The sequence below is a fragment of the Lampetra planeri genome, chromosome 37 (assembly GCF_965212315.1).
Source record: "Lampetra planeri chromosome 37, kcLamPlan1.2.h2, whole genome shotgun sequence".
In the NCBI taxonomy this organism is placed as follows: Eukaryota; Metazoa; Chordata; class Hyperoartia; order Petromyzontiformes; family Petromyzontidae; genus Lampetra; species Lampetra planeri.
This window is the reverse complement of record NC_136143.1, coordinates 3,065,601-3,086,141: the sequence shown is the minus strand read 5'-3', so window position 1 is coordinate 3,086,141 and position 20,541 is coordinate 3,065,601. Positions and strand designations below refer to the sequence as shown.

The following is a 20,541-nucleotide window of genomic DNA, read 5'->3' as shown; positions in this document are numbered from 1 at the left end:
GCTAATTATTTGCCCAAATTTTTGTCGTAAAGACCCTCCGCCACCCGCATGCCAAACAAATGTGTTCGTCTCGTGTCCCAAGCTTCTGACGACGCGCCAGTGACTCTTGCTTTGGCTCTCCGATGAGAATCTCGTTCCCGCAGCCTCAGGCGGTGTTGCTGCATGTGTGCTTGGAGTTAAGGAGTGTGCTTTGGTGGCGACATCTTCCCATTATCGATTGCCTGAGGTTGAAGGGACGGGGGGGGGGGGGAGTTCCTCAATGTTCGGTGATCTCACTGCAAAGCTGGACATGACGTCCTGTTGCGCCAAGTGCCAGTCTTGTGCCCGCTGGCGCAAGGCAAGCTATCGGCGGCGGTAGATCGGCGTTGGCACATCTGAGGGTGACCGCGGTTTACGTCAGCGGTGCGCACACGGCTTGTGCTCGTCCGAGCCACGACTGAAGCGCAGTGTTGTAAAGATTTTAATAAACCGTAAAAAAATAACTTTAAATATTTAGTCATTATAGCTTTAGCACTGTCACAAGGAGACGGGTGAAACACGGTGGTTTTGTAAAAGCACCGATGTCCTGGGTCTGAGCATGTGCAGATGGCTCGACACACTTCTCCGGCGAAGCTGCTGTCAACACAAAATCGTACAAAATTCACATAATTTAGATGAATTCCCGCTCTGAAACCTAAAACACTTTGGTTTCATTGACATGCAACAAACACTCAATAACACTGGTCAACACACTTTTTCTGGCATAAGGTATTCCAACGGTTTTAAGGTAATTTTGGGGTGCTGATTCCAAATCTGGCATCAGTTTTGTCTATCACATCAGGTTTTTGAGATATCAAACATTGCATTTTCAATAAAAACTGCAGAAGAAAAATATTAAATAAATGTGGATATCTACATACAATGATATTATAAACACACTATCCTAAAATACAGCACCATATTTTAACACTAAAGCAGTCACTGTTCTGATATCAGATTTGGAATGAGCACCCTGAAATTAGTCTAAAACAGCTACAAAAGTCTAGGCCAGAATTTTTTGTATTTGTTGACCAGTCTAATAAAAGCTATGACCCCACTGTGGATAAAGGAAGAGCCGAGTGAAGCCGACTTGATTCTCTTCCGCACAGTACAACAACTTCATTCTCTACCCCAGCGTGGTGCACCACCAGCCCTGTGACGCTGATGGCACAATTAGAAAGTAATTGGGAACACAACGGGAAAAAAAACCACCGTGGAATTTTGACCAGTCCTTTCCCCGGTGCCGCCCTCGGCCACACACTCACAACCGCTATAGCAGGAGGGCGGCGAGCGTGACGGCGAGCGTGACGGCGAGCGTGACGGCCCCCCGCGAGGCGAGGGTGGAGGCCGCGGCGCCGCCTTTGCCGAGGCCGCCTGCGTTGTCTCCGCACGCGAGCCAGTCTGTGATGGGGCGTGGGTACCCCGGCTCGACACTCAGCTTCTTGTCTGACAGCTGCCAGTAGCTGGTGTCCTTGAAGAAGAAGGTTGATCCTGCGGGCGCCACCACACGCGTATTGCACGGCACCATCAACGGCCTAATCTACCAGTGATTGCATCTCCCGGAGGACCCGGTATCTTCAAAGGTCCAGGTTTTACCAGGGTGCTCATGTCTCCCAGGTGTTCCAGCCTTAACTGGCCACCTAATATCTAGTCTCAAGCAGAGAGAGCTAGCATCTCCCAGTGGGCCCAACTTCTCCCAAAATGCAGTCTACCAGGGACCTCTGCTCCCCCAGGAGTTCCAGGCTGTACCAGGGATCAAATATCGTGCAAGGGACCTAGTCTCTACCAGGGAGACAAGCCCCGCCCAGAGTTCCCTGGTCGCCGCCGCTCACCGTTGGTCCAGCTGAAGACGTCGGTGATGCCGTCGGGCAGGCCCTTCCACAGAGTCAGCTTCTTGGGGTAGCCGGACTCGACGCGGCGCAGTCTCTCGTCGTAGCGCCAGAAGTCGTCCTCGCGGAAGAAGTACGTCTTGCCGTTGTGGTACCACTCGAAGGCGGCGTGCACCCCCGAGGGGGGCAGCCCCATTTCTGTCACCGGGTGGGGGTTCCCCTTGTCCGCTTTGGTGTTCTCAAACACCCAGAAATCGCCACCTGCGTGTGGCAGACGTCGTGGTTACGCACCTGGTCATCAACTTGGACACACCTGGACACACCTGGTGGTGTACCTGAACACACCTGGTTGCACACCTGGTCACGCACTTGGTTAGGCACCTGGACACACCTGGACACACACCTGGTCACGCACTTGGTAAGGCACCTGGACATGCACCTGGTTAAACACTTGGTCATATTCCTGGCTATGCCCCTTACAAACGCCGGCCGATCTTCATCAGTGATGCTTGGCGCGCGACTTTGGTTTCATTTTCAAACTGCGGCTGCTTGAGCACAAGCCCACAATACCAAGTGGGCAGCAGCGAACAGGCCGAGGGAAGGTGTAAGAGATTAAGGGTTGACGGGTTTCTTGAATCGAGCAAGGGTCGTCGGACGTTGGGAAAAGATTATATTTCTAAATGCACAAAAACTTATATCCAAAAAAACATCAGTTCCTGAAAAAGTGCGTTGTGTTTCTCTTGGGTTACCACCACAATAAATGCGAGCAAATGTCACCGGCTGAGAGCGGTATGGGGGAAGCACAAAGATCATTGTTGTGACCAATGTGGTGAGTGAGTGTGTTGGTGTGACCTACAGTGTGGTGAGTGTGTGTGTTGTGATCTGCAGTGTGGTGAGTGAGTGAATGTTGCTGTGACCTGCAGTGTGGTGAGTGTGTTGTTGTGACCTGCAGTGTGGTGAGTGAGTGGGTGAGTAAGTACGTTATTGTGACCTGCAGTGTGGTCAGTGGGTGAGTGAGTGAGTGTGTTGTTGTGACCTGCAGTGTGGTGAGTGAGTGGGTGAGTGAGTACGTTATTGTGACCTGCAGTGTGGTCAGTGGGTGAGTGAGTGAGTACGTTGTTGTGACCTGCAGTGTGGTCAGTGGGTGAGTGAGTGATTGTGTAGTGACCTGCAGTGTGGTGAGTGAGTGGGTGTGTTGTAACCTGCAGTGTGGTGAGTAAGTGTGTAGTGACCTGCAGTGTGGTGAGTGAGTGGGTGTGTTGTGACCTGCAGTGTGGTGAGTAAGTGTGTTGTGACCTGCAGTGTGGTGAGTGAGTGAGTGGGTGAGTGAGTGAGTTGTTGTGACCTGCAGCGTGGTGTGGATGAGACGAGACAGTCAGTGTCTGGTAGACCGAACCCTCAACATGGGTGGAGGAATCAACGAGTGAAGTTGACGGGAACAGTCGCCGTGGCAGTATCAATAGACGAACGACAGCGAGAGACGGACCGATCGCCGGTGAGCGAGTCGCTGCAGCATTTTGTCATCAATTGCTGCATCGTACGCTCACGTGAGCGGCAGGTGAGGCGCTGCCCCCTCTCACCTGTCAGGAAGATGATCTTGGAGTCTTGGCTGCGCTCGTAGACGGCGTCCACCTTCTGCAGGTCATCGGGAAGGCCCGACCAGAAGTCCTGGATGGGCATCCCCTCGGGGGCCTCCAGCTTGAGGCCTCGCAGCAGCCGCCAGAAGTGTCGCCCTGCACGGGGAGGGCACAGACGCGGGGCCCGGAATCACGACTGGGAGACGTCTCTGTCTGGGGCCGGGCTCGGAACGTTTAATTGCGCAACACTCAGGGGGCCCACGCTCCCACTCCCCCCCCCCCCACACACTCAGAGACCCACGCTCCCACTCCCCCCCCACACACTCAGAGACCCACGCTCCCCCCCCACACACTCAGAGACCCACGCTGCCCCCCCCCCCCACACAATCAGAGACCCACGCTCCCACTCCCCCCCCCCCACACACTCAGAGACCCACGCTCCCACTCCCCCCCCCCACACAATCAGAGACCCACGCTCCCACTCCCCCCCACACACACTCTGAGACCCACGCTCCCACTCCCCCCCCCACTCACTCAGAGACCCACACTCCCACTCCCCCCCCCCCACACACTCAGAGACCCACGCTCCCACTCCTCCCACACACACTCAGGGGCCCACGCTCCCACTCCCCCCACACACCCAGAGACCCACGCTCCCCCCCCCCCCCACACACTCAGAGACCCACGCTCCCACTCCTCCCACACACTCAGAGACCCACGCTCCCACTCCCCCCACACACTCAGAGACCCACGCTCCCACTCCCCCCCCCCCACACACTCAGAGACCCACGCTCCCACTCCTCCCACACACTCAGAGACCCACGCTCCCACTCCTCCCACACACACTCAGGGGCCCACGCTCCCACTCCCCCCACACACCCAGAGACCCACGCTCCCCCCCCCCACACACTCAGAGACCCACGCTCCCACTCCCCCACACACTCAGAGACCCACGCTCCCACTCCTCCCACACACTCAGAGACCCACGCTCCCACTCCCCCCACACACTCAGAGACCCACGCTCCCCCCACACACTCAGAGACCCACGCTCCCACTCCTCCCTCACACACTCAGGGGCCCACGCTCCCACTCCCCCCACACACTCAGAGACCCACGCTCCCCCCCCCCCACACACTCAGAGACCCACGCTCCCACTCCCCCCACACACTCAGAGACCCACGCTCCCCCCCCCCCCCACACACTCAGAGACCCACGCTCCCACTCCCCCCCACACACACTCTGAGACCCACGCTCCCACTCCCCCCCCACTCACTCAGAGACCCACACTCCCACTCCCCCCACACACTCAGAGACCCACGCTCCCACTCCTCCCACACACACTCAGGGGCCCACGCTCCCACTCCCCCCACACACCCAGAGACCCACGCTCCCCCCCCCCCACACACTCAGAGACCCACGCTCCCACTCCTCCCACACACACTCAGGGGCCCACGCTCCCACTCCCCCCACACACCCAGAGACCCACGCTCCCCCCCCCCACACACTCAGAGACCCACGCTCCCACTCCCCCCCCACTCACTCAGAGACCCACGCTCCCACTCCTCCCACACACTCAGAGACCCACGCTCCCACTCCCCCCACACACTCAGAGACCCACGCTCCCACTCCTCCCACACACACTCAGGGGCCCACGCTCCCACTCCCCCCCCACTCACTCAGAGACCCACGCTCCCACTCCTCCCACACACCCAGAGACCCACACTCCCACTCCCCCCACACACTCAGAGACCCACGCTCCCACTCCTCCCACACACACTCAGGGGCCCACGCTCCCACTCCCCCCACACACCCAGAGACCCACGCTCCCCCCCCCACACACTCAGAGACCCACGCTCCCACTCCCCCCCCACTCACTCAGAGACCCACGCTCCCACTCCTCCCACACACTCAGAGACCCACGCTCCCACTCCCCCCACACACTCAGAGACCCACGCTCCCACTCCCCCCCCCACACACTCAGAGACCCACGCTCCCACTCCTCCCACACACTCAGAGACCCACGCTCCCACTCCTCCCACACACACTCAGAGACCCACGCTCCCACTCCCCCCCCACTCACTCAGAGACCCACGCTCCCACTCCCCCCCCACACACTCAGAGACCCACGCTCCCACTCCTCCCACACACTCAGAGACCCACGCTCCCACTCCCCCCACACACTCAGAGACCCACGCTCCCCCCACACACTCAGAGACCCACGCTCCCACTCCTCCCTCACACACTCAGGGGCCCACGCTCCCACTCCCCCCACACACTCAGAGACCCACGCTCCCCCCCCCACACACTCAGAGACCCACGCTCCCACTCCCCCCCCACACACTCAGAGACCCACGCTCCCACTCCCCCCCACACACTCAGAGACGCACGCTCCCACTCCCCCCCCACTCACTCAGAGACCCACGCTCCCACTCCCCCCCACACACTCAGAGACCCACGCTCCCACTCCCCCCCCACTCACTCAGAGACCCACGCTCCCACTCCCCCCACACACATTCAGGGGCCCACGCTCCCACTCCTCCCACACACTCAGAGACCCACGCTCCCACTCCCCCCACACACACTCAGGGGCCCACGCTCCCACTCCCCCCACACACTCAGAGACCCACGCTCCCACTCCCCCCACACACTCAGAGACCCACGCTCCCACTCCTCCCACACACACTCAGGGGCCCACGCTCCCACTCCCCCCACACACTCAGAGACCCACGCTCCCACTACCCCCACACACTCAGAGACCCACGCTCCCACTCCTCCCACACACACTCAGGGGCCCACGCTCCCACTCCCCCCACACACTCAGAGACCCACGCTCCCACTCCCCCCACCCACTCAGAGACCCACGCTCCCCCCCCCCACACACTCAGAGACCCACGCTCCCACTACCCCCCACTCACTCAGAGACCCACGCTCCCACTCCCCCCCACACACTCAGAGACCCACGCTCCCACTCCCCCCACACACTCAGAGACCCACGCTCCCCCCACACACTCAGAGACCCACGCTCCCACTCCTCCCTCACACACTCAGAGACCCACGCTCCCACTCCCCCCACACACTCAGAGACCCACGCTCCCACTCCCCCCACACACACTCAGAGACCCACGCTCCCACTCCCCCCCCCCACACACTCAGAGACCCACGCTCCCACTCCCCCCCCCCCCCACACACTCAGAGACCCACGCTCCCACTCCCCCCACACACACTCAGAGACCCACGCTCCCACTCCCCCCCCCACACACTCAGAGACCCACGCTCCCACTCCTCCCCCCCTCACACTCAGAGACCCACGCTCCCACTCCCCCCCCACACACTCAGAGACCCACGCTCCCACTCCTCCCACACACTCAGAGACCCACGCTCCCACTCCCCCCCTCACACTCAGAGACCCACGCTCCCACTCCCCCCCCCCTCACTCAGAGACCCACGCTCCCACTCTGCCCCCCCCCTCACTCAGAGACCCACGCTCCCACTCCCCCCCCCCCTCACACTCAGAGACCCACGCTCCCACTCCCCCCACACACACTCAGAGACCCACGCTCCCACTCCCCCCCCCCTCACACTCAGAGACCCACGCTCCCACTCCCCCCACACACACTCAGAGACCCACGCTCCCACTCCCCCCCCCCTCACACTCAGAGACCCACGCTCCCACTCCCCCCCCCCCCCCTCACACTCAGAGACCCACGCTCCCACTCCCCCCCACACACTCAGAGACCCACGCTCCCACTCCCCCCCCCCCCTCACACTCAGAGACCCACGCTCCCACTCCCCCCCACACACTCAGAGACCCACGCTCCCACTCCCCCCACACACTCAGAGACCCACGCTCCCCCCACACACTCAGAGACCCACGCTCCCACTCCTCCCTCACACACTCAGAGACCCACGCTCCCACTCCCCCCACACACTCAGAGACCCACACTCCCACTCCCCCCACACACACTCAGAGACCCACGCTCCCACTCCCCCCCCCCACACACTCAGAGACCCACGCTCCCACTCCCCCCCCCCCCACACACTCAGAGACCCACGCTCCCACTCCCCCCACACACACTCAGAGACCCACGCTCCCACTCCCCCCCCCCACACACTCAGAGACCCACGCTCCCACTCCTCCCCCCCTCACACTCAGAGACCCACGCTCCCACTCCCCCCCCACACACTCAGAGACCCACGCTCCCACTCCTCCCACACACTCAGAGACCCACGCTCTCACTCCCCCCCTCACACTCAGAGACCCACGCTCCCACTCCCCCCCCCCTCACTCAGAGACCCACGCTCCCACTCTGCCCCCCCCCTCACTCAGAGACCCACGCTCCCACTCCCCCCCCCCCTCACACTCAGAGACCCACGCTCCCACTCCCCCCACACACACTCAGAGACCCACGCTCCCACTCCCCCCCCCCCTCACACTCAGAGACCCACGCTCCCACTCCCCCCACACACACTCAGAGACCCACGCTCCCACTCCCCCCCCCCCTCACACTCAGAGACCCACGCTCCCACTCCCCCCCCCCTCACACTCAGAGACCCACGCTCCCACTCCCCCCCACACACTCAGAGACCCACGCTCCCACTCCCCCCCCCCCTCACACTCAGAGACCCACGCTCCCACTCCCCCCCACACACTCAGAGACCCACGCTCCCACTCCCCCCACACACACTCAGAGACCCACGCTCCCACTCCCCCCCCCCTCACACTCAGAGACCCACGCTCCCACTCCCCCCACACACACTCAGAGACCCACGCTCCCACTCCCCCCCCCCTCACACTCAGAGACCCACGCTCCCACTCTCCCCACACACACTCAGAGACCCACGCTCCCACTCCCCCCCACACACTCAGAGACCCACGCTCCCACTCCCCCCGCCCCACACACTCAGAGACCCACGCTCCAACTCCCCCCACACACACTCAGAGACCCACGCTCCCACTCCCCCCCCCCTCACACTCAGAGACCCACGCTCCCACTCCCCCCCACACACTCAGAGACCCACGTTCCCACTCCCCCCACACACACTCAGAGACCCACGCTCCCACTCCCCCCCACACACTCAGAGACCCACGCTCCCACTCCCCCCACACACACTCAGAGACCCACGCTCCCACTCCCCCCACACACACTCAGAGACCCACGCTCCCACTCCCCCCCTCACACTCAGAGACCCACGCTCCCACTCCTCCCACACACTCAGAGACCCACGCTCCCACTCCCCCCACACACTCAGAGACCCACGCTCCCACTCCCCCCACACACACTCAGAGACCCACGCTCCCACTCCCCCCACACACACTCAGAGACCCACGCTCCCACTCCTCCCACACACTCAGAGACCCACGCTCCCACTCCCCCCACACACACTCAGAGACCCACGCTCCCACTCCCCCCACACACTCAGAGACCCACGCTCCCACTCCCCCCACACACACTCAGAGACCCACGCTCCCACTCCCCCCCTCACACTCAGAGACCCACGCTCCCACTCCTCCCACACACTCAGAGACCCACGCTCCCACTCCCCCCACACACTCAGAGACCCACGCTCCCACTCCCCCCACACACACTCAGAGACCCACGCTCCCACTCCCCCCACACACACTCAGAGACCCACGCTCCCACTCCTCCCACACACTCAGAGACCCACGCTCCCACTCCCCCCACACACACTCAGAGACCCACGCTCCCACTCCCCCCACACACACTCAGAGACCCACGCTCCCACTCCTCCCACACACTCAGAGACCCACGCTCCCACTCCCCCCACACACACTCAGAGACCCACGCTCCCACTCCCCCCACACACACTCAGAGACCCACGCTCCCACTCCCCCCACACACACTCAGAGACCCACGCTCCCACTCCTCCCACACACTCAGAGACCCACGCTCCCACTCCCCCCACACACACTCAGAGACCCACGCTCCCACTCCCCCCACACACTCAGAGACCCACGCTCCCACTCCCCCCACACACACTCAGAGACCCACGCTCCCACTCCCCCCACACACACTCAGAGACCCACGCTCCCACTCCCCCCACACACTCAGAGACCCACGCTCCCACTCCCCCCACACACTCAGAGACTCACGCTCCCCCCCCCCCCACACACTCAGAGACCCACGCTCCCACTCCCCCCCACTCACTCAGGGGCCCACGCTCCCACTCCCCCCCCTCACACACTCAGAGACTCACGCTCCCCCCCCCCACACACTCAGGGGCCCACGCTCCCACTCCTCCCACACACTCAGAGACCCACGCTCCCACTCCTCCCTCACACACTCAGGGGCCCACGCTCCCACTCCCCCCCCTCACACACTCAGAGACCCACGCTCCCACTCCTCCCTCACACACTCAGCGGCCCACGCTCCCACGCCTCCCTCACACACTCGGGGGCAGGGCAATGTTCGACCTTTGAAGAAGAAGATGTCTCCTCTGAGCTGCGTGATGGCGTCGAAGTTCGTGTTGCAGCGGTCAGGGACTCCTTTCGCGGGGTTCCTGCGTGGTTGTGGGGATGGAGTGCGGATCAATCGGTGGTCAAGAAAGCCAGTGATGGGGTGATGGTGCCAGTGATGGGATGATGGTGCTGGTGATGGGGTGATGGTGCTAGTGATGGGGTGATGGTGCTGGTGATGGGGTGATGGTGCTAGTGATGGGGTGATGGTGCTGGTGATGGGGTGATGGTGCTAGTGATGGGGTGATGGTGCTAGTGATGGGGTGATGGTGCCGGTGATGGGGTGGTGTTGCTGGTGATGTGAGGATGTTGTGGGCGATGGGGCCGTGGGTCCCCTCACTTGTTGGGCGGTTTTGCTGAGGGGTGCGGCCCGGGGGGGTTGGGACGCGGGGGTCTGATGGTCGGGCGCTTGCTGCCTGCAGGAGGAATGCAGCGACCCGTCTCGTCATCATCCACCATCATCATCATCCATCATCATCCACCATCATCATCCACCATCATCATCCATCATCCATAATCATCATCCACCATCATCATCCATCATCATCATCTTACATCATCATCATCCACCATCATCATCATCTTACATCATCATCCACCATCATCATCATCCACCTTCATCATCATCCATCATCATCTTACATCATCATCCACCATCATCCATCATCATCATCATCCATCATCATCATCATCCACCATCATCATCATCCACCTTCATCATCATCATCCACCATCATCATCATCATCCACCATCATCATCAATCATCATCATCCATCATCATTATCATCATCCATCATCATCATCCATCATCATCATCATCCACCGTCAGCATCATCATCCACCATCATCATTATCCACCATCATCATCATCCACCATCATCATCATCGCCATCATCCGCGTCGCAACTCTAGGGTGTGCAGGGCTGATGGTCACGCTCCCAACTTTTCGTCGTAAGCTCCAGGTTGCACTCTAGTGGTAGTGCCTTACGCCGAGAATCCCGACTACTCCTGGGCAATTTTACCCCCAGCGATTGAGAAAATATCGAGAACTCTATCCCCCGGGGGGGGGGGGGGGGCAAACGACACTGGGCGGTAGCGACAGTGCGAGAGGGGTGAGCCCCCTCGAGTCCCCCTGAGTGGGCCCCCTCGTACCGTAGAGATGGCGGATCCCTCTCTTGTCGTCGTCCATGAGGGAGTATTTGTGCGGGTCCCCCACGGAGCCCTGGTAGTAGGGCCTCATGATGGAGTCCACCGACGAGTGGCCCAGGCCCAGCGCATGGCCCAGCTCGTGCACGGCCACGGTGAACAGGTCCGTGCCCTGGTGGTCTGCGAACACGGGAGACACGGCCACTCGCACTCATCGCGAGCACTCATCGCGAGCACTCACCACGGCTCGCCGTCATGCGGTTGCGTACACTGCGAGGTTCATGGTTTTTGTTTGTTGCGGTTGCACTCGATTCAAGAGCCGCATGGCTCACAGGGTTATTTCCACATGTATATAAAAGGCAAAGTTGTGATTATGTGTGTCTGTTCAAAATGTGTAGCGTACTTCCCGACATGCAACAAACTTGAAATTTGCCATGTGGGTACTTTCCAGACTGTACACCATGCAAAAATTATAAAAATACAATTTTCTATTTTGGGTGGGGGGGAGGGGAGCTCAATAATACAAATATTTTTTGCACGGCAAGTGAGCTGTGACGTCACATCTGTCACGTGACCCGCGCACGTGGAAGCGTAACGCATTGTAGTGTAGTGGTTAGCGCGCTGCGCTACGAACCTGGCGACCCGAGTTCGATTCCCGCTCACGGCCACCACCGGTGACGATTATTTTAACCGCTCCTGGGCCTCCCCTAGATCGACTCAGCCTCAAACGAGTAAGTAGTGTGGTGTGTGAACACCGCCACTGGGGAGACAAAGGCGGCCGGGCGTGGTGAATCCAAGTCCCGGGCGAAGCCGGGTAGTCCAGCTAGTGCATAATAAACGAAACTTAAACTGAACTGGAAATCGCCCATCGTTCGCCCACGCTCACCATGGCTCACCGATTTCACTCACATCAGCTACCGCCGGTGACTCGCGACACTCGCGATTGAGATTATCATGACGCTGACAATGCTGCTGCTGCTGCAATAAATGCTGATGATGCTGATGAAGAAGCACAAGGAGGTACCGTTTGGAGAGAGGGACCACTTCTCGTCGTCGTCGAAGTGCGTGTCCCCCGCGAGCTCGTACTGCCCGGGGAAGAACGCGTGCGCCAGGGTGCCACCGGGCCCGTCGAAGGGGTACGCGTCCGTGTGGTAGCCCCTCGAGAACTCGATCACGATGTCCACGGGGACCCCGCCTCGCTCCTCGCGGAACGTCAGCGGCACCGCGTCGCTCCACACGCGAAACGCCTGCGAGATGATCCACCTGATGGCCGCTTCGTCGTTTACGCGCGACGGCCAGCTGTTGATCCTGCCCAGGGGTGCACAAACATCGTCGTGGTCGTTAGCGGCCGTGGTCGACCCACTGCTAGACGACAACTCTCACGAGACGGGGGGGGGGGGGGGGTTCCATCTCGGGCGAGCCCCCCCCCCGCTCCTCCTCCTCTCGCGCTGCCACCAGCACGGGGCCATTGCATCCAGGGCGGAATCTCTCTCTCGAATAGTCGGGATCAAGGCACTATCAGCAGAGCACAATGTACGTCCATCGATAATTATAATAATACTTGTAGGAACCTCCTGGTTACACCAGCCCACAGGGGATTATTGTGTCCATCTGTCGTGCAGGGAGGGGCTGGGTGGGGAGGGAGGGGCTTGGTGGGGAGGGTGGGGAGGGGCTGGATGGGGAGGGGGGGGGTGGGGCTGGGTGGGGAGGGGCTGGTCACCCCGTGGTGCCCTTATAAAACTCAACGTTTAACCTACTCACGCCGGCTTGTGCCCGCCCTCATAGTCGGGCATATTTGCGGAATACACCACGCCGCCGTTGACCCTGGCCATTGACCGAGCAACCCAACGTTCCTACCAGCTCCCTCCGCAGGAATGTGTTAATACTAGGCCTATATATGATGATTGTACCCTGTATGCATTACCGTTATGCTATGTCTACATGGAGGGATGTGGCGAGCCAAAGCATTCCTGGAATTGCGTTCCAGACTTCCGCATACAATTGCGCATTGCGCCATGACCCAGGGGCGTCATCATCATCATCCAGATGTCATCATCATCATCCAGATGTCATCATCATCATCATCATCCAGATGTCATCATCATCATCCAGATGTCATCATCATCATCATCCAGATGTCATCATCCAGCTGTCATCATCCAGCTGTGGTACCTGCACACGAGACGGCGTCATCGCTGCGGCCTCATGTCGGTGGACGTCCTCTCTATCCCCTCACCTTAGCCACCACCACCATCATCCCTACTAGCGACGGCCACCACCATCATCATCATCCCTGCTAGCGACGGCCACCACCACCACCATCATCATTCTAGATTTGAAGCTTTCGTGACTGCAAGGATTCATATTCTTAGGTTTTTTCGGTAAAGTCACGTTGGTAAAAAATAAAATTAATAAAAGTAAAATAAAAATAAAATAAAAATCACGACGTTTCGGAGGCAACACAAACTTCCGTCTTCAGGTGGAACCGTCACAGCACGATAGCTGTATCAAGTAAGATAAATTCCAAGAAAACAGTCCTTGTATATATACTGGTTGAGGGTGGGAGGAGCCAAGGTAGGCCCTGGATATTATTATTGTGAGGTTCGGTGCGGCTGAAGCACGCTGCTAGGAATGAGCCTTTGTTGTGTAGACTGGTTGAACTCGGAGGTTCCAAAAGTTGTTAAGGTGCGGCTGATGTAAAGGTGCGTGTAAATGGGACTGAGCCTTTTGTTATGTAGAGGTGGTGCGGCTGAAATCGTTGCCAAGAATGAGTCTTTGTTGTGTAGAATGGTTGAACTGGGAGGTTCCAAGAGTTGCTAAGGTGCGGCTGATGTAAAGATGCGGCTGATGTAAAGATGCGGCTGATGTAAAGATGCGGCTGATGTAAAGATGCGGCTGATGTAAAGATGCGGCTGATGTAAAGATGCGGCTGATGTAAATGGGACTGAGCCTTTTGTTATGTAGAGGTGGTGCGGCTGAAACCGCTGCCAGGAATGAGTCTTTGTTGTGTAGACTGGTTGAACTGGGAGGTTCTAAGAGATGTTAAGGTGCGGCTGATGTAAAGGTGCGGCTGCTGTGAATGGGACTGAGCCTTTGTTATGTAGATGAAACAGCACTTTGCTACGTTGCTGGGATTAATTCTAGATTTGCCAAATATGTGTGGTAAAACTTAAAGTAGGAAAACCAGTGTGTGAAAAAGAAGAAGAAACTATACGGTAACTGAAGAATAGTGCCTGTCAAATAAGATGGTCCAAATAAGTGTAGTTAAATCTTTTTTGCATGGTTAATAACATCTTTCCAATGATTACTAAGTTTGTACCCATCACCACGGTTGAAATTATGTCTGTGTTTGTATATTTGGATGGCTTCGTGTACAAACCTTTGATGGTAGCCAGGAGGTTTGCAGAGCACTTTGGTCTCGGAAAAGACAATTTCATGAGAGCCCACAGCGTTGTAGCAATGATCGGCAACGGCCGAAGAATCAGTTTTGCCGTGTTTCAGATCTGACTTGTGCTCGCGGACACGATCAGAGACATGACGTTTCGTTTCTCCAATGTAGCAATCACCACAACTGCAACTCAGTTTGTAGACTCCAGGGTATTGTACCTGAAGATGGAAGCTTGTGTTGCCTCCGAAACGTCGTGATTTTTATTTTATTTTACTTGTATTAATTTCATTTTTTTTACTTACGTGACTTTACCGAAAAAAAACTAAGAATATGAACACCATCATCATCCCTACTAGCGACGGCCACCACCACCACCATCATCCCTGGGAGCGTCGTGACGCTTTTCCGAGCCCAATTACCGTTCTTCGCAGTCAATGTGATGACTTTAACCTGCGTGTGTTCTCCTAAGGCTCTTGTGCCTCTCGCTGCCTCACGATGTAACTCCACTCCACGGTGCTCCACGCACCGGCACCACAGACCGTTTCTTTAACCAAGACAGAGTGTAGGGCGAGAGAGTGCAGCGCGCCTATTGGACGGTAAAGGCGAGCGAGTATACATGAGGGTGAGTGGCGAGAGTGAGGGTGTACGTGAGTGTAATGGTGTAGTACGCAGGGCTGAGTGGATGAGAGTGAGGGGTTTGGCGACGGTGAGTGCGCGAGAGAGTGAGGTGGAGCGATTGAATGGTCGCGCCGTGCCAGTGATATCGGGAGAGTGAGCGCGCGACGGCGTTCGCGAGCGAGCGCGCACGAAGAGAGCGGCAGCGCACAGCCCGTTCGGTGCCAGGCTAGGTGCCCCTCGCGGATCCGCACCTGTAGGTAAGGTCGTGCTTCCTCCAGACGCTCCCCGCCAGCGCGTACCTCTTCCTCCTCCTCTTCATGATCTCGGAGGTGCCCACCCTGTCGGGCAGCGAGCACCGCGGGGTGTTCATCATGCGCACCGTCGCCGCGTCTGCCAGACACACGAGGGGGGGGGGGCACGGGGGGACACGGGGGGGGGGGGGGGGCACGGGGGGACACGGTGAGAGGTCGCGTGGTGATCACGTGGAGGATGTTATCCGCGATCTCGTCGATGATCCTCTTGCTGATGATTTCACTCGTCGTGCGGATGGATGGGGATCGCGCGTGATCTTGTCGACCACGTGCACGAAATCGCGTCTGATGCCCGGGGGAGGGGGGGGGGATCTTGTAAATGAACTTGCGGGTCACCGCGTGGATAATTTAACGGGAAATCGGGTGGATGGTCCCTCGTGATGATGGTGACGGTGGATCATCTCGTACCCACGTTCCCCGTCACGGTGATGCCGGCGAAGCGCTGCATGTCCTTCACGGCCTCGGTGATGGACTGCTGAGTCATCAGCTTCGACGACACGGGGTCCGGGGTCTGCAGGTACCCGAAGCGCATGAGCCAGTCCTGGGGGGCGCCGCACAACGTGAGCAGCGTCAGCGGGGAGAGGGGGGGCGCGCGGCTCATCGAGCAAACATCGAATATCGCTGCGCTCACTCCACGCGCTACCAATCGAACCCTCCTCGTGTCTTGTCCCAACCTCCAGAGGGGCTACCTGCAGCTCCCACCGGCTGAGGCCCCTTCCTTCCACCACCAACGGCCTGAGATGGCGATTGCAGGGCTGCGCCTCTACCTTTGTTTACACAACCCTGACGATCTCACACAGGATGAGCGACCCCCGCGCGCGGTGATGGCCATGGTGATTGTTTCACCATTCATCACCAGCGGGAGGGCACAGCGGAAACGGTTGTGGTCATGACTCGCCACTGATGTTAGCCGTGACCGGGAATGCAACTCAGGTTCGCGGTTTCAGAGCCCGGTGCGCTAACCACTTCGCCAACGCTCCACGCTCACGTACAACACATGCGAATTGGAACGTGTGGAGCGGTGGCGCAGTGGTTAGCGCGCTGCGCCCTCGCGCCGGGCAACTCGACTCCTGCCCTTCACCATTCACGTATCCGCCTTCATCCAGCAGTGGATTTATACCAATGCGTGCAATGCGTCATTGTTACCCGCTGGGATGTCATTAGTTTACGCGAACCCGCCAGCCACGACTAAGGCGTTACAACGCAGAGAATCAATACGGAGGACGAATACGGACTCCGCGCCGAGGGTACGGGGGGTGGGGGAGAGCGACGGGAGAGCGACGGGAGAGGGTGTGAGACTAAAGGAGGGAATGACAGAGTGTGGGGAGAAGCGAGGAGAGACAGCGGAGAGCGAGACGATTGGAGGGGAGAGAGTGAGAGAAGAGGCGAATGCAGAGCGAGCGAGGGGAGAGTGAGGCTAGCGTGGAAGGGAGAGCGAAGTGAGTGAGGTGAGTGAGGGGAGTGTGGTGAGTGATGAGTGAGGTGAGTGTGGTGAGTGAGGTGAGTGTGGTGAGTGAGGTGAGTGTGGTGAGTGTGGTAAGTGGGGTGAGTGAGGTGAGTGAGGGGAGTGTGGTGAGTGGTGAGTGAGGTGAGTGGTGAGCGAGGTGAGTGAGGTGAGTGAGGGGAGTGTGGTGAGTGGTGAGTGTGGTGAGTGGTGAGTGAGGTGAGTGTGGTGAGTGAGGGGAGTGAGGGGAGTGTGGTGAGGTGAGTGAGGTGAGTGAGGGGAGTGTGGTGAGTGGTGAGTGAGGTGAGTGAGGTGAGTGAGGGGAGTGTGGTGAGTGGTGAGTGAGGTGAGTGGTGAGCGAGGTGAGTGAGGTGAGTGTGGTGAGTGAGGTGAGTGTGGTGAGTGAGGGGAGTGTGGTGAGGTGAGTGAGGTGAGTGTGGTGAGTGAGGTGAGTGTGGTGAGTGAGGTGAGTGTGGTGAGTGAGGTGAGTGAGGTGAGTGTGGTGAGTGGTGAGTGAGGTGAGTGAGGTGAGTGAGTTGAGTGTGGTGAGTGAGGTGAGTGTGGTGAGTGAGGGGAGTGAGGGGAGTGTGGTGAGGTGAGTGAGGGGAGTGTGGTGAGGTGAGTGAGGTGAGTGAGGTGAGTGAGGTGAGTGTGGTGAGGTGTGTGTGGTGAGTGAAGTGAGTGGAGTGAGGGGAGTGTGGTGAGTGGTGAGTGAGGTGAGTGGTGAGAGAGGAGTGAGGTGAGTGTGGTGAGTGAGGGGAGTGAGGTGAGTGAGGTGAGTGAGGGGAGTGTGGTGAGGTGAGTGAGGTGAGTGAGGTGAGTGTGATGAGGTGAGTGAGGTGAGTGAAGTGAGTGAGGTGAGGTGAGTGTGGTGAGTGAGGGGAGTGTGGTGAGGTGAGTGAGGTGAGTGAGGTGAGTGTGGTGAGGTGAGTGAGGTGAGTGAAGTGAGTGAGGTGAGGTGAGTGAGGTGAGTGTGGTGAGTGTGGTGAGTGAGGTGAGTGTGGTGAGTGAGGTGAGTGTGGTGAGGTGTGTGTGGTGAGTGAAGTGAGTGAGGTGAGTGTGGTGAGGTGAGTGAGGTGAGTGAAGTGAGTGAGGTGAGGTGAGTGTGGTGAGTGTGGTGAGTGAGGGGAGTGTGGTGAGGTGAGTGAGGTGAGTGTGGTGAGGTGAGTGAGGTGAGTGAAGTGAGTGAGGTGAGGTGAGTGTGGTGAGTGTAGTGAGTGAGGTGAGTGTGGTGAGTGAGGTGAGTGAGGTGAGTGAGGTGAGTTAGGGGAGTGTGGTGAGTGAGGTGAGTGGTGAGCGAGGTGAGTGAGGTGAGTGTGGTGAGTGGTGAGTGAGGTGAGTGAGGTGAGTGTGGTGAGTGAGGTGAGTGAGGGGAGTGTGGTGAGGTGAGTGAGGTGAGTGAGGGGAGTGTGGTGAGGTGTGTGTGGTGAGTGATGTGAGTGGAGTGAGGTGAGTGAGGGGAGTGTGGTGAGTGGTGAGTGAGGTGAGTGGTGAGCGAGGTGAGTGAGGTGAGTGAGGGGAGTGTGGTGAGTGGTGAGTGTGGTGAGTGGTGAGTGAGGTGAGTGTGGTGAGTGAGGGGAGTGAGGGGAGTGTGGTGAGGTGAGTGAGGTGAGTGAGGGGAGTGTGGTGAGTGGTGAGTGAGGTGAGTGAGGTGAGTGAGGGGAGTGTGGTGAGTGGTGAGTGAGGTGAGTGGTGAGCGAGGTGAGTGAGGTGAGTGTGGTGAGTGAGGTGAGTGAGGTGAGTGTGGTGAGTGAGGGGAGTGTGGTGAGGTGAGTGAGGTGAGTGTGGTGAGTGAGGTGAGTGTGGTGAGTGAGGTGAGTGTGGTGAGTGAGGTGAGTGAGGTGAGTGTGGTGAGTGGTGAGTGAGGTGAGTGAGGTGAGTGAGTTGAGTGTGGTGAGTGAGGTGAGTGTGGTGAGTGAGGGGAGTGAGGGGAGTGTGGTGAGGTGAGTGAGGGGAGTGTGGTGAGGTGAGTGAGGTGAGTGAGGTGAGTGAGGTGAGTGTGGTGAGGTGTGTGTGGTGAGTGAAGTGAGTGGAGTGAGGGGAGTGTGGTGAGTGGTGAGTGAGGTGAGTGGTGAGAGAGGTGAGTGAGGTGAGTGTGGTGAGTGAGGGGAGTGAGGTGAGTGAGGTGAGTGAGGGGAGTGTGGTGAGGTGAGTGAGGTGAGTGAGGTGAGTGTGATGAGGTGAGTGAGGTGAGTGAAGTGAGTGAGGTGAGGTGAGTGTGGTGAGTGAGGGGAGTGTGGTGAGGTGAGTGAGGTGAGTGAGGTGAGTGTGGTGAGGTGAGTGAGGTGAGTGAAGTGAGTGAGGTGAGGTGAGTGAGGTGAGTGTGGTGAGTGTGGTGAGTGAGGTGAGTGTGGTGAGTGAGGTGAGTGTGGTGAGGTGTGTGTGGTGAGTGAAGTGAGTGAGGTGAGTGTGGTGAGGTGAGTGAGGTGAGTGAAGTGAGTGAGGTGAGGTGAGTGTGGTGAGTGTGGTGAGTGAGGGGAGTGTGGTGAGGTGAGTGAGGTGAGTGTGGTGAGGTGAGTGAGGTGAGTGAAGTGAGTGAGGTGAGGTGAGTGTGGTGAGTGTAGTGAGTGAGGTGAGTGTGGTGAGTGAGGTGAGTGAGGTGAGTGAGGTGAGTTAGGGGAGTGTGGTGAGTGAGGTGAGTGGTGAGCGAGGTGAGTGAGGTGAGTGTGGTGAGTGGTGAGTGAGGTGAGTGAGGGGAGTGTGGTGAGGTGAGTGAGGTGAGTGAGGGGAGTGTGGTGAGGTGTGTGTGGTGAGTGATGTGAGTGGAGTGAGGTGAGTGAGGGGAGTGTGGTGAGTGGTGAGTGAAGTGAGTGGAGTGAGGTGAGTGAGGGGAGTGTGTTGAGGTGAGTGTGGTGAGTGTGGTGAGGTGTATGTGGTGAGTGAAGTGAGTGGAGTGAGGTGAGTGTGGTGAGGTGAGTGTGGTGAGTGTGGTGAGTGAGGTGAGTGTGGTGAGTGAGGTGAGTGAGGTGAGTGAGGTGAGTTAGGGGAGTGTGGTGAGTGAGGTGAGTGGTGAGTGAGGTAAGTGAGGTGAGTGAGGTGAGTTAGGGGAGTGTGGTGAGTGAGGTGAGTGGTGAGTGAGGTGAGTGAGGTGAGTGTGGTGAGTGAGGGGAGTGAGGGGAGTGTGGTGAGGTGAGTGAGGTGAGTGAGGGGAGTGTGGTGAGGTGAGTGAGGTGAGTGTGGTGAGTGATGTGAGTGGAGTGAGGTGAGTGAGGGGAGTGTGGTGAGTGGTGAGTGAGGTGAGTGGTGAGTGAAGTGAGTGGAGTGAGGCGAGTGAGGGGAGTGTGGTGAGGTGAGTGTGGTGAGTGTGGTGAGGTGTGTGTGGTGAGTGAGGTGAGTGAGGTGAGTGTGGTGAGTGAGGTGAGTGTGGTGAGGTGAGTGTGGTGAGTGTGGTGAGTGCTGCTGCTACCATGCCCTTGGAGACGTCTCCCGGGGAGACGGTCGCCGCGTCAACCGCGATCAGCGCACACGCCGCGAGCAGCGCGAGGCAGAGCGGCACCGCGGTCACCATGGTGACGAGGTGACCTGGTGACCTGGTGACCTGGTGACGAGGTGACCTGGTGACGAGGTGACCTGGTGACGAGGTGACCTTGTGACGAGGTGACCTGGTGGTGAGGTAACTTGACGACGATGTAATCCGACGTGCTAATCTGACAGCGATGTATCCTACTAGCTATGTCGCCTGATAGTTGATGCAACCTGAAGTCTGCCTCGCGAGGAGTCAATCCCAGCGCCCT

The 20,541-nt window shown here is 58.6% G+C and overlaps 1 protein-coding gene across 1 annotated transcript; it reads right to left on the bottom strand.

Moving 5' to 3' along the window:
* Nucleotides 1–447: 447 nt before the first annotated feature.
* On the bottom strand, nucleotides 448–20,533 carry LOC144730909 (matrix metalloproteinase-17-like). The gene is made up of 10 exons (XM_078611760.1): nucleotides 20,214–20,533; nucleotides 15,772–15,904; nucleotides 15,304–15,442; nucleotides 12,071–12,354; nucleotides 11,053–11,226; nucleotides 10,240–10,315; nucleotides 9,858–9,943; nucleotides 3,428–3,580; nucleotides 1,851–2,108; nucleotides 448–1,509 (listed from the first exon to the last, which is right to left on the bottom strand). Exons 1-10 carry the CDS (start codon nucleotides 20,313–20,315, stop codon nucleotides 1,289–1,291), a joined length of 1,626 nt encoding a protein of 541 aa, XP_078467886.1. The 5' UTR covers nucleotides 20,316–20,533; the 3' UTR covers nucleotides 448–1,288.
* Between the last annotated feature and the right edge of the window lie 8 nt (nucleotides 20,534–20,541).